This window comes from Octopus sinensis, linkage group LG6, assembly GCF_006345805.1.
Source record: "Octopus sinensis linkage group LG6, ASM634580v1, whole genome shotgun sequence".
NCBI classification, from domain to species: Eukaryota; Metazoa; Mollusca; class Cephalopoda; order Octopoda; family Octopodidae; genus Octopus; species Octopus sinensis.
The window spans coordinates 73,823,042-73,844,590 of NC_043002.1; the positions used below are offsets into that span (position 1 = coordinate 73,823,042).

The 21,549-nt window shown below is 30.9% G+C and overlaps 1 protein-coding gene across 21 annotated transcripts in view; it reads right to left on the reverse strand.

Moving 5' to 3' along the window:
• Window positions 1-21,549, reverse strand: part of LOC115212775 (amyloid-beta A4 precursor protein-binding family A member 2) — a 248,648-nt gene that overhangs the window by 68,931 nt on the left and 158,168 nt on the right. For 17 of the 21 annotated variants that reach the window (XM_036504010.1, XM_036504018.1, XM_036504015.1 and 14 more), the window contains 2 exons: window positions 16,957-16,992; window positions 590-676 (listed from right to left, as the gene is read on the reverse strand). In XM_036504010.1, the coding sequence (XP_036359903.1) occupies window positions 590-676; window positions 16,957-16,992 (123 nt within the window). The remainder of the gene's footprint in view (window positions 1-589; window positions 677-16,956; window positions 16,993-21,549) is intronic. The other 4 variants (XM_036504007.1, XM_036504012.1, XM_036504006.1 and 1 more) reach the window with 1 other exon arrangement.

Consider the following 21,549-nt stretch of genomic DNA (forward strand, 5'->3'; position numbering starts at 1 on the left):
GTTGATTCATATGAAAAAGAAAGTGAAAAAAAAAAAGAAAGTGACCAGTTGCTTAACAGGAAATTTGTAAGTTCGATTTAAAACTTTTTTTTTTTAAAGATAACCAAACCAAATGTTCATCATTTTGAGCCACTCACCCAATGAGTATTTCTGCCAAATGTGGTGAAAATCCGTTGAGCTGTTTTCCAGTAATTTTGCAAACACAGACAAACAAAGATGAGTGATTACAATACCCTGCTTTCGCCTATGCATGCAGGGTAATAATAATGATAATAATAATAATAACAATAACAACAAGCAGGTAATAGCAAGAGTGCAGACTTTCTCAATGGATAGCATTTTACATGATAAAGAAAGATTGTTTTGAATTGGATGTGCTTTCAAAAGATCAAATAAGACACATATTTCTCAAGTTAGCTAGATGCAATGTTAAATTTCACAAAGCCTGCTACATTTAACATTGTCATAAGTAAGAATTGATGGCAAAAGTTGATTTGCCAGTGTTGTGTGCACTATATTTCCCAAATGAAAAAAAGGATGTCAAAGAAAATGCTCCATACTTCAAGAATGACAATAATTATAATATTACCTGGAGATCTGTATTGAGAACCATGATTTTTTCAGTGGACACAAACAAATCTACTTCAGTACTAGGTTGGTTTTCTCCCTCTGGAGCCTAAATAAAATTAGAAAATAATATATATATATAACATTTTCCCTATTGAAAACAGATGAGAAAACATAATGGATTTCAGGTGGATATTTTACAAAATAATTATACAATAAAATGCAATACATCTAGTGCATCTGAAAACAAATTTACATTTTTAAACTCAATTTCGAAATATTAAAGAATTTTTTTTGTTTGGTATTTTTCAATAAATACATCAACTTATTTTATAAAGAATATTATTTGTGGAGTTTGATTTGTTTTCCTAAATTCTTTGAACAATCAACCATTAATGATACCTTTTTACCAGAGAAAGTTTTTGGCAGGTTTTTAAGTTACTCTACATCCTTTGTAGGCCTTTTTATATGCAAACTTTGAAAAATAATTATTTAACAAATATGAATTATGTTTTATTCAGACTGACAAGCTAGACTATGTAGATTTTTAAAATATAAAAACTGAATAAAATGCTGTTCCCAGTTTACAAAAACACCATTTTTAAAAATGATTAACGAGTATCCTGTTAAATAATATATATACAAGATGAGCAGTAAATGCACAAAAACAAATAAATAAAATAAAATATTTTGTTGCTCATTCTGTGGATAGATTATATGGTACATAAATTCCGTAACAAAATTGTTTTAGCTGTAGTTGGTAATTTAAAATCTGTTAACATATTTTGTTATATAATTGATTAATGGCCTAATTTAATAAGATGTTTATTTGAAAAATAATTGCTGGAAAAAAGAGAAAGGGGGAGCGAGAGAAAGAGAGGGAGAGATAAGGGGAGAGGGGGGGGGGCAGAATTAAAAAAGTTCAGTTTCAAAATAAAAAGAATTATGAAAGGAAAATATACAAGAATGGTCTTTAGAAGTGGAGTTTAGCTTATTTATGATATGAATTTACAACAGCTGAACATAATTATTATCATAAAGGTTCATGTAGTTAAGAAGTTCACTTCTTAACCACATGGATTCAGGTTCATTCCAATTGCAGAGCACAGCACCTTGGGCCAAGTGTCTTCCACAGTAGCCCTTGTGAGGAAATTTGGTAGACAGAAACTGAAAGAAACTTTTGTGAGTGTATGTGTGTGTGTGTATATATATATATATATATGTGTATGTGTGTGTGTGTGTGTGTGTGTGTGTGTGGGTGGGTGAGTGAGTTTGCAATCTGCAGTGATCTACTCTATAGACAGTGAGCCCCACAGCTTACAGCTGAGCTGCAAGTGATAGTGTCACTGTTTATAGTTGGCGACGTTTGCTGATATTTCATATCAACAAATCATTTGCTACATTATCTACAACTGATGGATATTTGTCCTCATCTTGTTTGTTGTTAACACGTTTCGGCTGATATACCCTCCGGCCTTCATCAGGTGTCTTGGGGAAATTTCCAACCTAGATTCTCATTCCTAAGGAATTTTTCAATGTTGTTGTTGTCATTATTATTCAAGTTACTGCCTAGAATTGAACTCGAAATCTTGGGGTTAGTATCCCACGCTCTTAACCACTATGACATATGCCTGTGGGAATATAGTGTGGATTCCGAGTTTGATTCCAGGCAGTGACCTGAATAATAATAATAATAATAATAATAATAATAACAAGAACAACAACATCGAAAAATACCTTAGGAATGAGAACCCAGGTTTGAAATTTCCCCAAGACACCTGATGAATGCTGGAGGGCATATCAGCCGAAATGTTGTGTTAACAATAAACAAGACGAGGACAAATATCTGTCAATTGTTAATAATGTACATAATTCCTCATCTCTTAAATATAGAACTGTAAAATCATTTGCTAGTTCTGCACTTGCAAATTCTTCTAAGGTTAAGATTCTCTTATTTGAAAAACAAATAAAAGTTATGATATTATCTGGTTGTAACCTAACCCTTGCTAGCATGGAAAAAGATATTAAACGAACAAACAAAAGGTATCCATACAATAAGAATTATTATAACCATAATTATATCAGAATCTGTGAAGTAACAATAATGGAGTATTATCATCATCATTGATGTTTAATACTTTAAGAAATACAAGTGTCATCTTACCAAAACATAACAGCCTGACTCACTGGCTTGAACCATTAAGTTAGTAAAATGTCATAAGTTCATTATTATAATTAATATTCTCATGATTTACTATGAATCTAGAGTTGTATGATTATGTCTCTTCTTACAAATGGTCTCAAGTTTACTTATATATTAGCATTCTTATATACAAACAAAATTATTTATATCAAATTTTGTTCTGGTTTGCCTACACAAAAATTTTAATGGAATGTATGCTGAAAATCTTTATAATTCAAAAAGCTATGGCTCTTCTAAAACAATGTCTAAGACATGTGATTTACAAAAGCTGTATAGACACTACTAAATATTAGATTTCGTGAATGCGTAGTTATTACAAGCTTCATTTTAATTTGCTCAAAATAAGGTTAGCTCCATAAATAATGCAGTTCACTGGGTATGTTGGAGAAAACTGCCTTTGAACAGAAAAATAAGAAAATTTAGATATGCACACCGATTCAAATAGTTATTTCCACTTTCCTAATAAACTTAACTATATAAACTGATTTGTAAATGAGCTGTGCAATTTCATCATGATAAAAATATCAGAAATGAAATAGTGAGTAATTCTGTATTCTAACATTGGAAAGACTTGCTTATAGCTTCAGTTGTGTTAAGATTACAAAAATATGAGTGCTCTCTTAAAAGAATGTTTTACAAATTGAAATAAATATTACGCTTTTTAAATGGATCTTTCTTCCTATTACTTCAGATCTTATTTCCAGCATTGATGGGCATGAGCATAGCTATGTGATTAAATTTTGGTAAATGAAAACTATGTGGAAAACTATTGTGACTGTGTCTCTGCTTGCTGACAATTTAGCATCAATTTTATGTTTCAGTCTTCCATAGAATCCCTAGCTGCAGTTTGATGTGCAAAGTACCTGACTTGAAAAACAATTAAGGGTCATAGTCAGGGAGAGCTTCTGAGTATGTTAAGCTACTTCAAGATATTTCAGCCAACCTATGCCAGCATGGAGAAAGTGGTTTTAAAAATACTAATGATGATAATAGTTCATAACTTTAACCATGTTTTAGAAGACAAAAGTTACATGTAGTTAATAATTGCCAAATAGATAATTAGAGCCACGAAAATAATACGTGAATTAAAAAAAAAAAAAGCTAAAAATTAATTAGATCAAAAGCAACCATTTTTAATGCCTATAATTACTGATAAAACGTACACTGCTAATTTGAATGTTATAGAGAAGAAAATTTACCAACAGTGGTTTTACAACTGAAATTTGATGCAATTTTCTAAACAGTTCTTTGAACTTCAAGATTAGGAAAGATATTTTGCTGCCAAGATTGTGTCAAAAGTTTATTGAAGTTTTCAGTTGAATACTTCTACTTTGACAAGGGGAAAATTAAATATGTACATAAAAACAAGATCATAATTTGTGAACATAAAATAAAATTCCAACCTAAGGGTAATAATTAAACATAATATTTTGTAATCAGTAATCACACTGACTAAAAGAAAAAAAAAGTTTAATCACTTCACATTTCATAACACAATATATTTTATGTAAGATAGAACAATGCATATATTAAAACTTAATGTGATTCCTTCTTTCAGTAAATAAGCAAATAACTACATTATATTACTTTAACCATGACTCATCATAGGGTTGATAAACTCCCATTCTCACTATATTCTTTTTACTAAAAGAGCAGAAAACAACCTTCTCTACTCTTGCAATTCTCTATGTCATCTTAATGTACTCTATATAAACTATAGTGACATAATTTCTTGACTTCAAACTAAACATTTCACTTCAGTCATTTTTCCTAATATTTATTTTCTTTTCAACTACTCAACTGAAACTCAATATCATCTCCAAAGTCTTCATCTAGTTAGAAGAGTTTTAAAAAAACAAACAAATAAAACATAGCCTTTGTATACTAATGAAAGAGACTATAATATTTAGTATCCATCATCACATAATTTAAAGTTATGACAACAGGGCTGAAAACTACTAATGCTGAGTTTTTATCAAGACCAAAAAAGAGTCATATTAGGTGATTTTTGTGAATCTGGAAATGACCCACAAAATGGGTACTCACAGCATATTGAAATCAATTGAATACAATACTTTTAACTGTGCCAAATTCTCTGTTCTGGATGAAGTATCATTTACATTGAAGATCTGAAGCATGATTGACCAAAATACACAAACTCATAAGCTACTTATAATTTTATTCTTGGTATAAGTATCACTATTCTTAGTGCAGTTTCTATTCTTATCAAATGACTAAAAATTACATACATTTTTGCAATCTAGCTACATCCTGATGAATCATTAAAAAAAGTATTTTCCCATAATATTAACTTCCTGTTAGGTCTATTCTTCTTTTCATTTTTCAATATTCATCAATATATTCAACTTTGATCAAACAATTAAATTCTAGTCAAAACACAAAAAATCCAATTTCCTCCATGCTGCCAGCACATTTTAAAAAATTTACTTTTTTAAAAAAAAAATAAAATATACATCAGCAAATTCAACCTTGATAAATATTTAATCTATGGGTAAAACATTTTCAGCATAATAATCAAAAAACTCAATCAGCCAAAGGTAGAAAATTATGTTTAATTACTGTAAATAATTTTGCATTAGTAACATTAAAATAATGAAATTCACAACACCTATAGGAAAAAAGTGCCATTCAGTTGGAAAGAAAAAAAAAACTGACAATATTTTTTTATGAAAAATGATTAATTTTGTTTATTATTTCTTTAAATTAATGATTTCTTTTAAATGATATTAATAATTGTTCCTAGCAAAGACACATGGTCTGAAATTTTGTGGAGAAAGTTAGTTAATACTATCAACCCCAGCACTTTCTTTATTGACTCCGAAAGAATGAAAGGCAAAAGTGACTTTTGCAGGATTTGAACTCAGAATGGCAATATTTGGAAGAAATACTATAGAGGCATTTTGTCTCACTCCAGTGATTCTGGCAATCAATGCTAATAAACATACATGCAGGTATAGCTGTGTGAATATGGAATTCACTTCATAGCCATGTGGTTTTGACTTCTGTCTCATGGCACCTTGAACAAGTATCTTCTACTACAGCCCCAAGTTGACCAATGTTTTGATTGTGGAATTAGTAGAATTTGACAGAAACAGTATAGAAGCCTAGTTTGTGTGCATGTGTGTTGTGTAACTGTTTACATTGTCTTTGCATGAAACCTACGAAGCAAAAATGGTGACATGCTGCTGACATTCACCCCATTGCTCTGAACTTTTGAAGACAAGTGGAATAAAAACTCCCTTACTTCAGAAATGGCAACAGTTAGTGACAGGAAAGACATCTGGCTGTAAAATAATGCCCAACCCTTGCTAACATGGAAAAATTAATGAATAGGTGAATACATATAATGCATCACTATTTAATTTTCTCTAAACACATCTTGAAAATGTATCACATTTTATAGTTCCAAATCCCAAAAGGTACAATCCTCACACACTAAAAAAAAAACACATTTTTATTATTACATAAAATGTAGTTATTATGCAAATAATTATAATGTATTCATCATTACTTCCATATCTGATTTTAGACACTGGAAGCATTCTTTCATATATCTAATACTAGCATCATCAGAATGTTCATTACTGGATTAATTGATGAATGCATCGAAATATCTAACTAGTGTTTCTCACTTCAGTAAGCTGCATGAGAATTAACACAATATTTTTACTGCTGCATTCAATTTCTATTGTCAGCTACAAGGACAATTTGACTCAGGTGTTTATAGTAACACCAGTAAAGTGGAATTTGCATATGTGTCAGCAATGTAAGAGCTTTACAAGTCCAGTCTATGACACAGGTTCAATTCTTCTTCAAACCATTTCATTTTCATACTCCTTATGTCTACAATTTCCCTCCATAACCAATAGTTTTACTGAAGAATGAACTTCACAGTTTAACTTGCCTTCAATTGTGTAAATAGGACATTTAGATATGAAGACACATATAATTTTTCTGTTGCCATAACTCAAGTTAACCAATGCTTTGTGAGTGAAATTTGCTAGTTAGAAAATCTGTGGAAGCCTGTTGTGCATGCACACTCATCTAAAGGTGCTAATTCGCATATCAAAAAGTACTTTGTTATTTAAGAACTGAGTTGCATCCCTTTATGTCGAATGTCATATATTTTTCACTTTCAATGTGAGTTATGTGGCCAGGTTATAAAGCATTCACAAATTACATTCTCACTCACTCTTAGAAAAGAAGGAAAGATATAAAAATGAAACAGCTACTGTTAAGTTTGGCAATCTTGGCTGTTGAAAAACTTCATCCTATTATAAATATATCATCCCATGTTGAGAAAATAGTATTCAGTCTCTGTTTTTGACATTCAAAATAGCCTGATATTCCCTAATTGCTTAGTGCAGTTCATATTTTGGTACTTCAGTGTTAGATACATTAGTCTCCTTCAGAATTCTTTTAGAAACCAATATTCACTAACCATATTACAAAAGTACAAACACAATTTTTTCACAGCTTTTGTATCTCCCCAAAAATATCAAGAAAAAAAAATTTTAGATCTAGTTAAAAGCATTGGTCTCAGTGGTCTGAGTATAGGTAAGGAATTCCCAGACAGTTTCTTCTGTAGAGCAGATAGAGAAAGAATATCTGAATCATGTACTTGTTACATGTACAACCTAGATGGTTTTTCTTTTGGTGGGGTGGAATTCAGTCTTAAAAGCTTGATATGGTACCACATGGTCAAATGCTTTTAGTAAAGAGCATATGTGTATGAGAAGGCTGATGCTTAGGAATATACGTTTGTTTTAAGTCTATATTCTACAATGAATAACCAAAAAAGGATATAAGATTTCCTGCAGAATCATTATAGCATCAAACATCATTCAGTTCTTTACATTCGATTTCAAATACCCCCAAGGTCAATTTTTGCCTTTTGTACTTTCGGAATCGATAAAATAGAATACAAATCAAGTATTAGAGCCAATATAATCATTTAACTTCCCTCCCCTCAAAATTGCTGGCCATGTGTCTAAAACAGAAACTGTTATTAAAAAAAACTATTTTGACTATTTTTATGACTAATGTTACAGCTTACATTTTTTAAAAACTTAATTTTGCATTTTTTCCCCAATATTTTTATCACAACCACAAAGATATTTATTTTAAAACCAGTTCATTAATTACAATCTTCTTTTCAGAAAATATGGCTATTTAAAAAAAAAAAATTATTGTGCAGCTGAAAACAAATATAATAGGGTTGGTAACAGTAAAAAATTTTTTTTAATCACATAGTTTTAAATAAAATAATTTAAAATTCTCTTTGGAATTAAATGATCATTTCTGAAAAAAAAAAAAATGTATATAAAAATAGTATATACTATTAATTCACAATGTTATCAAAATATTTTTTTGAAATGAATATCTAATACTAAAATAAGACTGAATAAAATTACCTTACGATCAAACACACAGATAGGAAATAAAAATATCATATAAAAAAAGATATAACAAATACATATATACTATGACTATTATCATCATCTGAAGCTCATTATATCAAAAGTACATTGCACTTAAATGGAATATTAAACTGCATTGACTATCAAAATAGAAAAATAGCGGGCAATTTCATAAACTACCTTAATATAGATATAATACTGGTCACAACAAAGACTAATGTAATAAAAAATTACAAAACAAATTCTGAGTAAACAACTTCCAATTTCAATTTGAATATATGTAAAAATCCCTCACTCCTATTTTACAGTTCAGTGACTGTTTGCATAAACCACTAGATACAGAACACTAAAAAAAAAAAAATTTAGTTTTAAAAAATACCTGGGGAAAGTGCATGGAATAGACACTGCTGTATTTTGGCAAAATCATATGAATTATTTTATCAAACTCATCAGTTTAATCTCAATTACTAAACATAGCTCCAGACCCAGAAAATTTATTTCTTGGTTCAACTGCATAGATCTAAGTGCAAAATAGTTCAGGACAGTGAGTGCTATACTACAATTTAAACACCACTCTCTCTAATTTGTTTCGAATATTGGAAAAATTCTCCAAGAAAATGTTTTCATTTGCATATTGTTTGATACATCAAGCAAGGGTAACTTAAAAATATAAGCCACTTGAAGAAGTAGGAGTGGGATTGAATTGTGTATGGCAAAGTTTTCACACCAATTTATGAATATATCATCTTTAACTCTTAACTTCTACAACACAATACGGCATGGGATTGCATTGGTGAGCCAGTCCTGAAATGCATGATATTTACATTAATTTTGAAAGAAATGAGGAATTCTCTAAAGCAGTAGTTCCCAACCTGGAGCCTGCAGACCCCTGTTGGCCCACAAAGGTAGTACTGGGGGTCTGTGAACTAAATTCAAAATTTCATATATATATATATATAAGGATAAGCATATTAAAAGGAGTCCATGGGAAAACTCATTAAAATAAAAGAGTTGGGAACCACTGTGAAAAGGTTTGGAACCACTGTTCTAATGCAACAGAAAACTCTTATCTATTCCTCTATCATTCACTGCTGTTCTGTTAAGAGAATGATTACAGAACTAGGCCTTTGACTTAATTTTCAACAAGATGTTAAGAGTTACTGTTTAAATCAGTTAACTGAGAGTATAAGAACTAAAGGTTGCTGGTGTCGGGCTTAATTCCTCATTATTTTCTATAAATAATATAAAACCCTTCTTTTATCTTTCATTTGTTTCAGCCATTGGACATGCTAGGGCACCACCATGAAGGGTTTTAGCCAAATAGATCAACCCCAGTACTTATTTTTAAGTCTGGTACTTCTCTTGCTGAACTGTTAAGTTACAAGAACATAAGCCAACTGATACTGGTTGTCAAGTGGTGGTAACAAACACAAAGACACACACACATATATATATACATACACACACACAACAAGCTTCCACACAATTTCCATCTACTAAATTCACATACAAGGTATTAGCTGGCTGAAGCAATAGTAGAGGGCACTTGCCCAAGTGGTTGCAAAGCAGGCTTCTTGACCACACAGCCACGCCTACACTTTTATACCTTTCACTGTCTTAAGCTTTTTTTCCCTTTTGACAGTCAAGCAAAGAGGGTACATGGATATAATGAGCAAGCCTTTGTAGGTTCCAGCTAAGAATGTCTCATCTAAATAGTTCTAATGCTCACACAAGTGATTTCTTTTCAGAGGTCAATATTTACAGACCTTAACTTTGTTGTATTAAATAAAGTAACACTCTCCAACACCACCACTAAAAATAAGGCAAAAGGAGTTGAATTGGGTGTAAAGGTATGGTAAAATGGATTTCTGTTATGATGGAAGAACACATCAATTAACACAACATCAGTTTTGTTCTTTATGTTTGCCTTTGACATTTTTTCTTTTAACAGTTACTATTCCAGAATTTTTAAGCATATTCAAAACTTTGAGATTCTGATAGATAGAAAAGGATACAATAATTTTATCTTGTCTTTCATGCTAAAGTAGAACATGTACATTTTTTTCTTATTTTTTCCTAACTTAATTGGTGAACAATTGCATTGTTGGTTACAAGCTGACAACAACCAAATATTGGTTCACAGCATTTCTAACAGCATGAGTGATAAAACATTTGCAATCAACTTCATTTGTACCCTATACATAATTGTCAGCATGACTCTTTAATTTAAGAGTCAGCTGGCTCTTTAATATATAGGTACAGTTGCATCCAATGGATTTCAACATAATTTTTCTCAACCCAATTTTGGCCAAGGCTATGGTAGAAGACACTTGACCCAACATGTCACTCAATGTGGTTCAATCTAGAAATTCACAATTGCAGAGTGAACTCTTCAACTGTTCAAGGAGTGAAGGTATAGACATTGTTCAGAAGATTCTTTTGAAAGGTAGAAAGGCAGTTGAGGGGTTAGAATATTCAAAATATAATGGAATAGTCCAATTTAAGATGAGAATTAATTCCCAAGATAAGATTAAAAGATGACAAATATGTCAGTTACTTGAAATTCTTGTAGAAAAATATTCACTTTGCTTATAAGGTTGCTTGTATAATCTACCTCAAGGTCCAGAGCCACTGAGAGAGATTTTTATGTGGTCACTCAGCCTGCTAGGAGTATGCTAAATCTCCCTCAAATCACATACAACTATTTTGAAGTAAGAAGGATACATTGACAATGTGGAAATAACAGCCAAAGCTCCCTCAAAACACACCCTGCTATTTTAAATAAAGAGAAATACAAAACAAAAACAGATTGATCATGACTGGAACACTTTTATCTATCTGTGGATAATAGAAAATTATTCCTTTATATTTAAGAGAAAAACTAATGCAATAGTTTATCTTATATATATATATACACATACACAGGTGTATATGTGTGTATATAATTCATTTAAATAACTATAAGATTACACATACATATTCCTAACCCAAACAAGCAACTTCAAATAACTGCTGTATATTTATATGTGCACATTTATTAACACACAGGCGCATACAAATCTATGTGTGTACTTTAATATACACCCCCTACACACACAATGTAAGTTAGAGTGTGAATGTGATTGCACATATTTTTTTGTCATTAAAATCTAGAACATTATAGTTATATGTTCTAAACAACATCAACTAAATATATATATATATATAATGGAAAGCTTCAGATTGTTGTGGTACTCCCCCATTGCCCAGTTAAACTTATAGAATTCTGAAAGCACAAGTCAAATCAATACACAAGATTAGAAAAAAATGTGATAGATAGATAGTAGTATTTTACCTATACTACTAATTTACAAAGGATATAGTTAAAGAATCCTGAGGTTCAAACAGCATTTGTTAGAATTAAAATAAATAAATTATTGCAAAACATTTCATATAGAATGATATATTAATCCAGTTTATTCAAACTGTTTTCCAATTATAGTATTTCTAAAACATATAGCTTAATCCAAGGAAATTCTGGTTTATCTTATTTTAGATTATCTAATTTGTTTTTATTTATATTTTCTCAATGTGATGAAACTATTTTGGGCCAGTGTTTTAACTTTTCAAAATCTAGCAATAAGTAGCAAATCAAAGTGCCATTATGACATCTTGGCAGAGTGAACTTGATCTTATGTCTAAAACACTGTTGGCTAAATCAATAGCAAATAATACAAAAATGAAGGGAAACTAGGATGATCAGAAAAACAAAAATGAAGAAGGCGGTGAGGACAAACAAATAAAAACTGATTAGGTATAATGAAATACACATGGAATATAATAGTAGCAAAATCTTTTTTTCGTTTTTTTCATTTTTATATGGTCAGATATCTGTATTTTGAAAAACAAATGAGCATAAGTAAAACAAGACAGAAATTAAACAAAAAGTAAGAAGTATCTCAAAATAATATTACTAAGTTGTAAACTTATGGTTCAGTCGAAGAGCAAACATATCTTGAAATGTTTGAAAAATATATACTACTGCATTATTTTAATTAATTTACAATGTTATAAAATAGCTTCTATTTGTTTAACTGAATTCCCTATTACTCAGTGGTTAAAAATAATTTCACCTAGACAGGAAAAAATTATTATAAATGCCAGAATATGAAAATTCAATTAATCCTCTAGCATTCTGATTATTCCTTCAAATGAAATGCTTATTTATTCACATTGTTGCATTATTTCATAGCTTTGAAATTTTGATGATGTGACATTTTATTTTTAGAATGACATTAGGATAGGTGTACTAGGTTGGGTCAGGTTAATCTCTCTATATATAAACGGCAGTTTGTGTGTCTGTGTGTCTGTCAGGTTGTACCCTCACCCTGACCACGGCTTTCAACCGATTCTGATGAAACTTGACACACACATAGCCCAATGTCATAATTCAAAACTAACAGTGAAAATTTTGAAAAGTTCCTCCAGTTCTGAAAAAAATCGATAAATTCGACATGGGGTCGAGAATCTAAGCTTTTTTTCTATGCAACACATTTTCTGTCTAGGGGACACAACTCGACCTTTTTATCGCCCAAAGGGACAGCAAGGAACATCGTATACACAGAAGTATTGGAGTGAAGAGAAGACCTTGTAACCTACACATGCACCTTCGTTCCCTAGAGGGAAAGGACTAGATTGGGATTAGTCGTTGCCTACTAGGGGCTCTAATATACCCAGGCAACGCCGGGCTATGCTGCTAGTTTGAACATAAAACTGGTAGACTATTTGGGCTAGGTATGGCCAGTTTAAATGCTAAGGGGTTAAATGATTGAGGCAGAGCTACAGTGTGCTACAGCTATTATGTTGTGTTCTTAGGTATGATACATTACTATTTATCTTGGTCTACCTGGCTGGCAACACTTCCATTTTACAGTAGTAGGAAGGCTATAGTAAACAAAAGCTATCATTCTATACTTTTTCTTTCTTTTTTCTTTTTTGTAAAATAGTGGATATATAATCAGTGGAATCAATACCATAGTACAAACCAGAACTATCAATGACAAAATGATCAAAGCTAAAAACAATCTGAGCAGTAATTAAACAGAATTATAAGGCAATAAACAAAATGTCATAAGACATCAAGTCTTTTTCTGCTCTTATTAATGTCACTGCCATGTAGAGTGTAACAATGTAATGCAATGGATAATGACAAAAGGTTACCCATTTGTAAACTGAAAAGGTGAGTAAAACAAGAAACTAATGAATGGTATACCTAAATGATAGGGAGCTTAAAAAACTGCAAACTTTAAAGAAGTGTTATTAAAAATTGTTGGTTATGATACATTTTTAAGTTGTGATTTACTTAAGGGTTTAGGTTTGCAAGCTGCATGCTTCAGTGTCAATGAAAATGTATAAAAGTGAGAAAAATACTTAATCTTGTCAGTAAAAAGTTATTGCAGCCTTTGAAAATTAGAGCTACATTTTAAGCAATGCATAATTTATGGGATAAATATCTATTTCATAAATATCTAAACTGTACTGTGATTTAAGATATCTCAATAAAAGCTATTTGCTTTAAAAGCATCTTTACTTCATGCAAGCAAATTCCTACAAATATATAATTACTTTATAACATTTTTGTTTTGATGACTAAATTGCTGCTGAAATGACATGACTATATTCCATCATATTAGATCTCTTTTTTTTTTTATTTTTATCAAATTATGTAGATATATAACTCATGTTTGTAAATCTACATAATTTAACCTTAAAGTTTTATTACAGCTCCAAAAATCAATTAGCAGTGAATTTGACATAAAATTGCTTTTACAGTATAATCTTTCAGAATGTCTGAATACATTTTCCTAACATGTGGATCAGGAATTTTATACGATATATCAATAAAGTTCAATAAAACTTACACATTTGTTAAAATCTTACTACATAGATTTTAAAATCAGAATGAAGGTGTTCAAATTTGTTTCCAAAACTGGGAAAATTATTTCTTTCACTTTCAATATAGAACAAATTATTTTATTTGAATGTAACAATTGCTCAAATCAAAGAAAAGATATTTTAAATATATTTTAGATTTAAATCAAAATGTTTTCAATTTAGAGATCTTTACTCATAAAGGGAAGATGTGTGCTATTTGCCAACAGAAAATGTCCTGAGGATAAATCACTTAACAATCTTATTGAGGATGAAACCAAAAAGTATGAAATCAACTGTTTAATTATTCTAGATTCCACAGGAAACTATAATTATATCAACTTATTACAAATTAAAATAAATACAAATAAGGCTTTATCTGAGAAAAACATAAATTAGCAATAATAATTTCTATATGCTCAATGCATATCTAATGCATTTTCAAAACTAGTATTTAAGCAAAAAAGAAATTGAAGTTATAATTCAATGTTGGATTGAAATCAAATTTTTAATTCCACATGCTTTAGTTTAGAAATTTCTACTCTCAATATAGGATATTTGTAATCCTAATCTAATTTATCTCTAATTTTTATTGTATATACTTTCTTCACCTGAGCTGTATGGAGATTTTCAATTGTCATGTTGTTATACAATTATATCAAAATCAATACCACGTAACATATCAAAATATTTGTAAATGGATAAAGCATGAAATTTATTGCTTTAAGATGACATTGATTCAAAACAACATAAGAATTAAATAGCTAAAGAAATGAAAGAATGTAATCATTAGCATAAATGCAGGCCTTTACTCCTAAATATTAGGTATCTTCTCTCCTCACAACATAAATGTCAATCTTTGTTTTAAAAAGAAAGATCTAGATTAAAAACAATAGATTTTCAGCATAGTTTCACTAGTCTGGGTGCAAAACAAAGAAAAGCTAAGAAAAAGCAAAGTAAAGGCAAGAAAAGTATAGATAAGAGAGAATGGATGAAGGAAGAAAGCTGAAAGTAAGTTGGCTAGTGTGAAGAGAGAGAAGACAGACTAGATGGAGCAAACAGCCAGTTATATATATATTTTTTTCCCCTTTTATTGATTTGCCATTCTAGAAAACGCTTTAGTTCAATTTTTTCCTAATTAAGAGGATGAAATTACTGAAAATAGTTGTTTCTGTGTACTGAGTAGAATCTAACAGCCTAAAACAAAAATGTATTCTCTGCAACAAGTTTCATTTAGTGGTACAACCACACACATAAGTAGCCTTTTGCAACTAGAAAATCTTGATAAATTTGTTTAAAACAATCCTTCAATATGCATTAAAACATAATGAAAAATACCTTTAAAATTTTTGTTTTGGAAAAACAATCTGTAATTATATTTATAAAAGAAATCAAATAAATTTGGACAAATAATAAACAAAATAAACATACATTTACTGGAAAAAAAAATTTATCATTAAATTTATATTTGCTGAGAACTAGTCCAATACTAAATGAAAAATGTTTGATACTTTAAAATTAAATGGATAAAAACTCAAACATAAAACAAAAAACTTATAGATTCAGAAGTTTAAAATTTGAGTATCCAGTGGGATACTTGCTTTAAATTTTCTATTGTATAAGTCTTTTGAACTGGCATTCAATTAATTTTAAATAAAAGAATAAAGAAAAGAAATAGTATCCTCATGTAGGAAATTCTCTTTAGAAATAATACTAAACATGGAGAATGAAAGCTTTTTTTTATAGTAGTAGAAAGCAGCAGTACAATTAGAAGATAAACTAATGATTAACTAAAATGATGATGTTTTTAAACTATGTGGTAAAATTATGAGGGGCTTATGTAAATTGTGAGATTTCAGATTTTAATGGAAAGGAAACTATTTTTAAAAAAAACTTATTATATTATTTGATTATTTTAAGATTTGAATCTATTCTGATAGGATTTATTGCAACTAACCTAAATACAATAACAAAAATGAAAAATAAAACCCCACTACTAATATACATTGCAAAAGGTATTTCAATGAATAAAAAAAAAAATACCATGAAGAACTCAACTGAAGGGGTGGTTCAAAATAAATTACTAAATATTTGATGTTCTAGTAAAATAAAAATATCAACTTTAAATCTTTCTCCCAACAAAAATTGAAAGTCCTAAAAGAAATCATTTCTTGAAATTAGTTCACAATTATGACGAGAATGTGGAGAGAGGTTCAACAGAAGCTTTTCTGTCTTCTTAGCCAAAGCTAGTCAACAATTATTGGGATAGCTACTTGTCCCTAACTGTTTCTTGTAGCACATAAGCAAGGCGGCCTTACAAGGCCATCATATCAAACACTTACTGGAAAGTAATATCAATTTTCCTCTGTTAAAATACTGGAAGTGATATGGTAAATATTAAACTGAAATTTACAAAGAAAAGTTTCAAATAATTCTACAGTACACAAAAATGTGCATACCATCCACCCATATATCCATATATATATATATATATATATATATATATATGCATGCATGTGTATGCTCCTATATAACAAAAATATACTTGTTGTAATTCCATAAACATTCTACTCAATATAAAGAAACAGAAATGGATTAAAGCAAGTACACAACATAAAGAGAAAAATGTCTGAAAGAGGTCAAGTTTTAGAAGCTTGGGAATTCAAGATGAAACAGTTAAAAGACAGCATTTTAATGTGTTCAATCAGCAACAGTGTGAAAAGTAACGTGCAAGGTCATGCATCAACAGTAAAAATACTGACAACATAGACTACAGTGCAAGGTCACCAGATTTACAATATGCTACAAACTGCATTTTTAACAGTGATGTGGTACCTGATATCGTTTACCAAAATGAAGAGTGCCCAAAGTCTGTAGAAAACAAAAAAACAAAAGGAATCAAGTCAAAGACACAACACAAGGTGTAGACTAAATGAAATGAAGAGATCTACAGCATACGAGTGATATATTTGTTGACAAGAAGCCAAAACAAGTTCAACTGTATGATGCCTTGACAATATATTATCACCAATTATAGTAATAAAGTGCATTATTTGTGAGATTTCATAAGACAACAACATGCACAAAAACAAAGATTAGAACAAATTTCCTTTCTTGCTAAGATTTAAATAGATTTTATGCCATAACATTATTTTTTTTTTTTTTCCAAAAATATTTTCCGAATAATTTTGAGTAATTTTCACTTTTTGTTTAATTCACACACTAATTAAACATGTATATAAAGAGAGTTTGGGACTTTATCCCACTGAAAGCTACAATAAAATTATAACATGGAAACACTAACTTAATAAGTAGGTTTGTTACTATTTGAAGAAGACCAAAACTTCATACTAAGAAAGATGTTTTTCAATGAATAACTTGTTCTATATGGTGTAATCACTAAAAATTAAGAGGAGCATATGCGTGCCTTATGTGTGTATGCAAATACATTATGTGACTGTCTAAAAAAGGAAATAAAACTAGAATGGATGGACGACTGAAAAATTTGAAAGGTTAATGATGCAGTAATTATTCTTTTAAAAGTTGGTAAATAGAAAGAGTTGTACTAATATAAAATACATCCTTTGAATGATTTAATCATGAAGAGTACGACTTGTTCTGTGAATATCAGTACCAAAAAGAAAATTGTAAATTAAACAATGTACTAAAATGAATTTTTTGCTTCTGAATTAGAGGAGTGTTGTTCTATTGATTTGATTTGAGAAGTATTTTAGGAAGCGACAATAATCAAAAGATCCAAGTGATAGAAATAGAAGATAATTACAAGGTTTGGAAAGTTCTGAAAATCTAAAATTTTTATAGAAGTAATAGTTGCACAACATATCATTTCATGTGATGAACTCCTCCAAGAATACATTTATGATGACTAATTTTTTTATATTTTGGTAAAACAAAACTAAAAACAAGATTTTAAAGAGCCAAGAAAATATGATACAGTATCTCAATTTAATTAAACTGCTGATGAAAATGGAATAATAAAGAAAAATAATATATTTACTTATTTCAAAGGGAAATAACAAAAGAAACACAGACCAATAATGAATAAAAACTTTAGGTTATAAACTAAGATCTAAGATTTTAATGTACATAATTTGAGACAGAAAAAGAGAAACCATCTCACTGATATTAGTGGGTCTCTCATACCTTTTACTGTCTGAAATTGGTGCTTTAAAGAACTTTCAGATATTTGCCTAAATATGTTGGCTTTCCTACAAGGAAAAACAGAAATTTGTTTTAATGAAGATGACAAACATTAGGAATCAAATAGTAAGCAATTCTTAGTCATGAGCAACTTGTTTTTGCAGTAATCAAGTAGATTCCCATCCAGGTAAGTCGACTATTTGTTATATATCCAAATATAGTTAGAAATGAGTGCTGTAGTGTTTCAGAAAGAGAACAGTGGAGTGGTTTCTTCATCTTCATGTAGACAAGGTGACTGATGTAAAGCAAGGGGAAATAAGAGTGGAAAATTCACTGGAACCCCAACATTAGCAATATAACTGAAATAGATACTATTGAGAATCAAAACTAGATTCCAGATAGTTGGTAAAAAGTACATCTACACTAAAAATGTGTATGTGTGTGTGTGTAAAATAAAACCATAAATTCTAAAGGAATGTTTGTAGGACATTAAAAATAGGAATAATAATTCCTTAGGCACTAGAGTGAGAAGAAAGGTACTCTGACTCAGCCTCAGTACATTACTGATATTTATTTTATGTATTAATATGTCCACCATCTGTATCCTTCCTCTCCTTTCTCATATCTCTACCACTTGTATCCAAATACCTCTCCTTCCTCTTTCCTGTCAAATCACAATGCTTAAGAGGGAAGGGGTTGTGCTCTGACAACCCCTCCCCATCCCCTCTGATTCTCCTGTCATCACACACTTTTGACATATTACCTTGAGGACATGCTCTGACCCCTTATCATCATCATCATCATCATCTTATCTCTCCTCCACACACCACTCTACCCATCCATATAACATATCACTGCATCTCTTCCTCCCTTCCTGCTACCCTTATCATTCTCTCTTTCACTAATCTCCTGACACTGCTTTTTCTTTTCTCCTTCCTATTACTACTGGGCCATCTTATCACATCACTATACCCACATGTATAACTCGGGATGCACTGCATTACTCCCCCATATTCTACCCCCTATCTCTTTCTCACACACACACTAACCCACAAACACTCATTTTCACTTTCCTTCTCTATCAGTCTTTGTTAGTTGCTCCCCTACCATTCTCTCAACAATAAACCTGTGTAATTCCAATGCAATCTGTCTTAGATCCTGATGAACAGCATAACCTATGCTGGCATAACAGAAGGACTGAACCACTCCATCACTGGTTTCACCTACTCAACCCACTCCATTATTACCTCCTCATACTAATACCTGACATTACTAACCCCTTCCCCTTTCGTCTGTTTCTATTATACCCACTCCAACACTGTTCTCTTTGTTATTCTCTCCATCACCATCCTCTCATAATAAATCTGTTCAATCCAGTACAGAGGCTCTTTCACACTGCAAGCTGCAAGGTGACCCTCAACATTGATGGTGCCACAAAAATCACCCATTACACACTGTAAAGGATTGGTAATTGATTCAAGCTGCGACAAGGCAAGGCTTGAGAGTGTTCATTTGTCTTGCTAACAGCAATTCCACCTCTATAGTGCTGGTGCCATGAAAAACAGAGTTAGTACACTCTGTAAAATAGTTAGTATTATGCTAAAACTGAGACATTGGAGCAAGATGCGATCCTCTAACCCAGTGAATCCTGTCAAACCATTCTACCCATACAAGCATAGAAGATGGATGGTTGATGATGTGGTGGAAGAGATAAAAGAAACTTGCAATATTGATCTTACACTCTGAAGTCAAACAATCTACTCTAAATACTATTTGCATGAGGAACAGAGACATTTTAAAATCCATGTTGGAACAGACTGGCTTGGTTATATGACAATTAGTAATTATTGCTGTGTAAAAGTCAATTAATTAAATCTATAAATTAAACATCTATGATGTTAAGGTGCTGAACTAGAGATCATATGATCATACTTCACACCTTAACATAAACACTGCACTGAATTACTGGGAAGTAACTATAACTGTCTCATAATTTCTGGCTGACAGCAGTATCACTTCTACTTCAAAGTTCAATTTTGAAGTGGGATGGGCAACTAAATGAAAAATAATTAATTGCATCTAACTGAAAAATAATTGATTTCTATCTAAAAAAAGTTATGTTAGTTTCTCAACTCATTTCTTACTCACAAGTTAACATTTTACACTGAATAGAGTCATACATAACATTTTCATCTCTAGTAGCTAAGGATTTTATGCACAATTACATACAATTTTAAAATTTTAAAATTCCTGGCTTTGGGTAAAATAAAATACAGGAAAATCAGTTAATTATTTTATTCAACACATTCGCCTCTCAGATTCACACACTTATTGCAGCAGTCTTTCAGTTTTCCTAAGCCCTGTAAAAGAACTTGGAAGGTTAGGCCTTCAACCAGGTCTTTTGCAATACCCTTAAAGCCAGGAACTTTTCAATCACGCACCTCGTATATACAGTAGCGGCCATAATATAAGGACCAGTAAGAACAAGCGTATTGAAATATTTATTATAGAAGATTAACAAAACGTTCAGACTAGATATTTTACACATATTTAGATATATCTAATATCTATCTTTCATGAAAATTTCAATTGAATGGAATAAATATTTTGTAAGTTATGAGGAAATAAATAATCTTCCAAAGTGCAACAACAAAACGTTAAGGGTCACTTAGAAAAACCATGAAAAATGGAACAAGAACAAAAAAGAAAAACCCTTACTACTAATATTTTCTGACCATCCCTTTACTATCAATGACCTTCTGACATCTGTTACCACAGGACTGAATTAATTTCTTGCAAAATGATGAAGTAATATTGTTCCATTTGTTTTTCAATAATTCCAAGAGTTCATCTTGGTTCTCTGGATTTCTCCTTTGTGCCTCATCGCCAATAATCTTCCAAACGTTTTCTTTAGGGTTGAGATCGAGACTTTGAGGTGGCCAGCCCATGAGATCAACCCCTTCATCACTCAAACAATCTTCGACTCTTTTCGCAGTGTGACAGGGAGCATTGTCCTGCATGAAGATAGGAGGTTGAACTGACGAGGGTCAGAGATATAGATGGGCATGCTGTCTGAGAATCTGTTTGCAGATTTCAGCATTGACAGTACCTTGTAGGGGAATAAATCGACCAGCAGCAGAGAACACTCCCCATACCATTACACTGCCTCCTCCATGTTCCACAGTCTTCTTCAAACATGCACAAGATAACTTTTTGCCACTTCTTCGCCAGACATACATCCTGCCATCAGAACCAATCACACTGAAC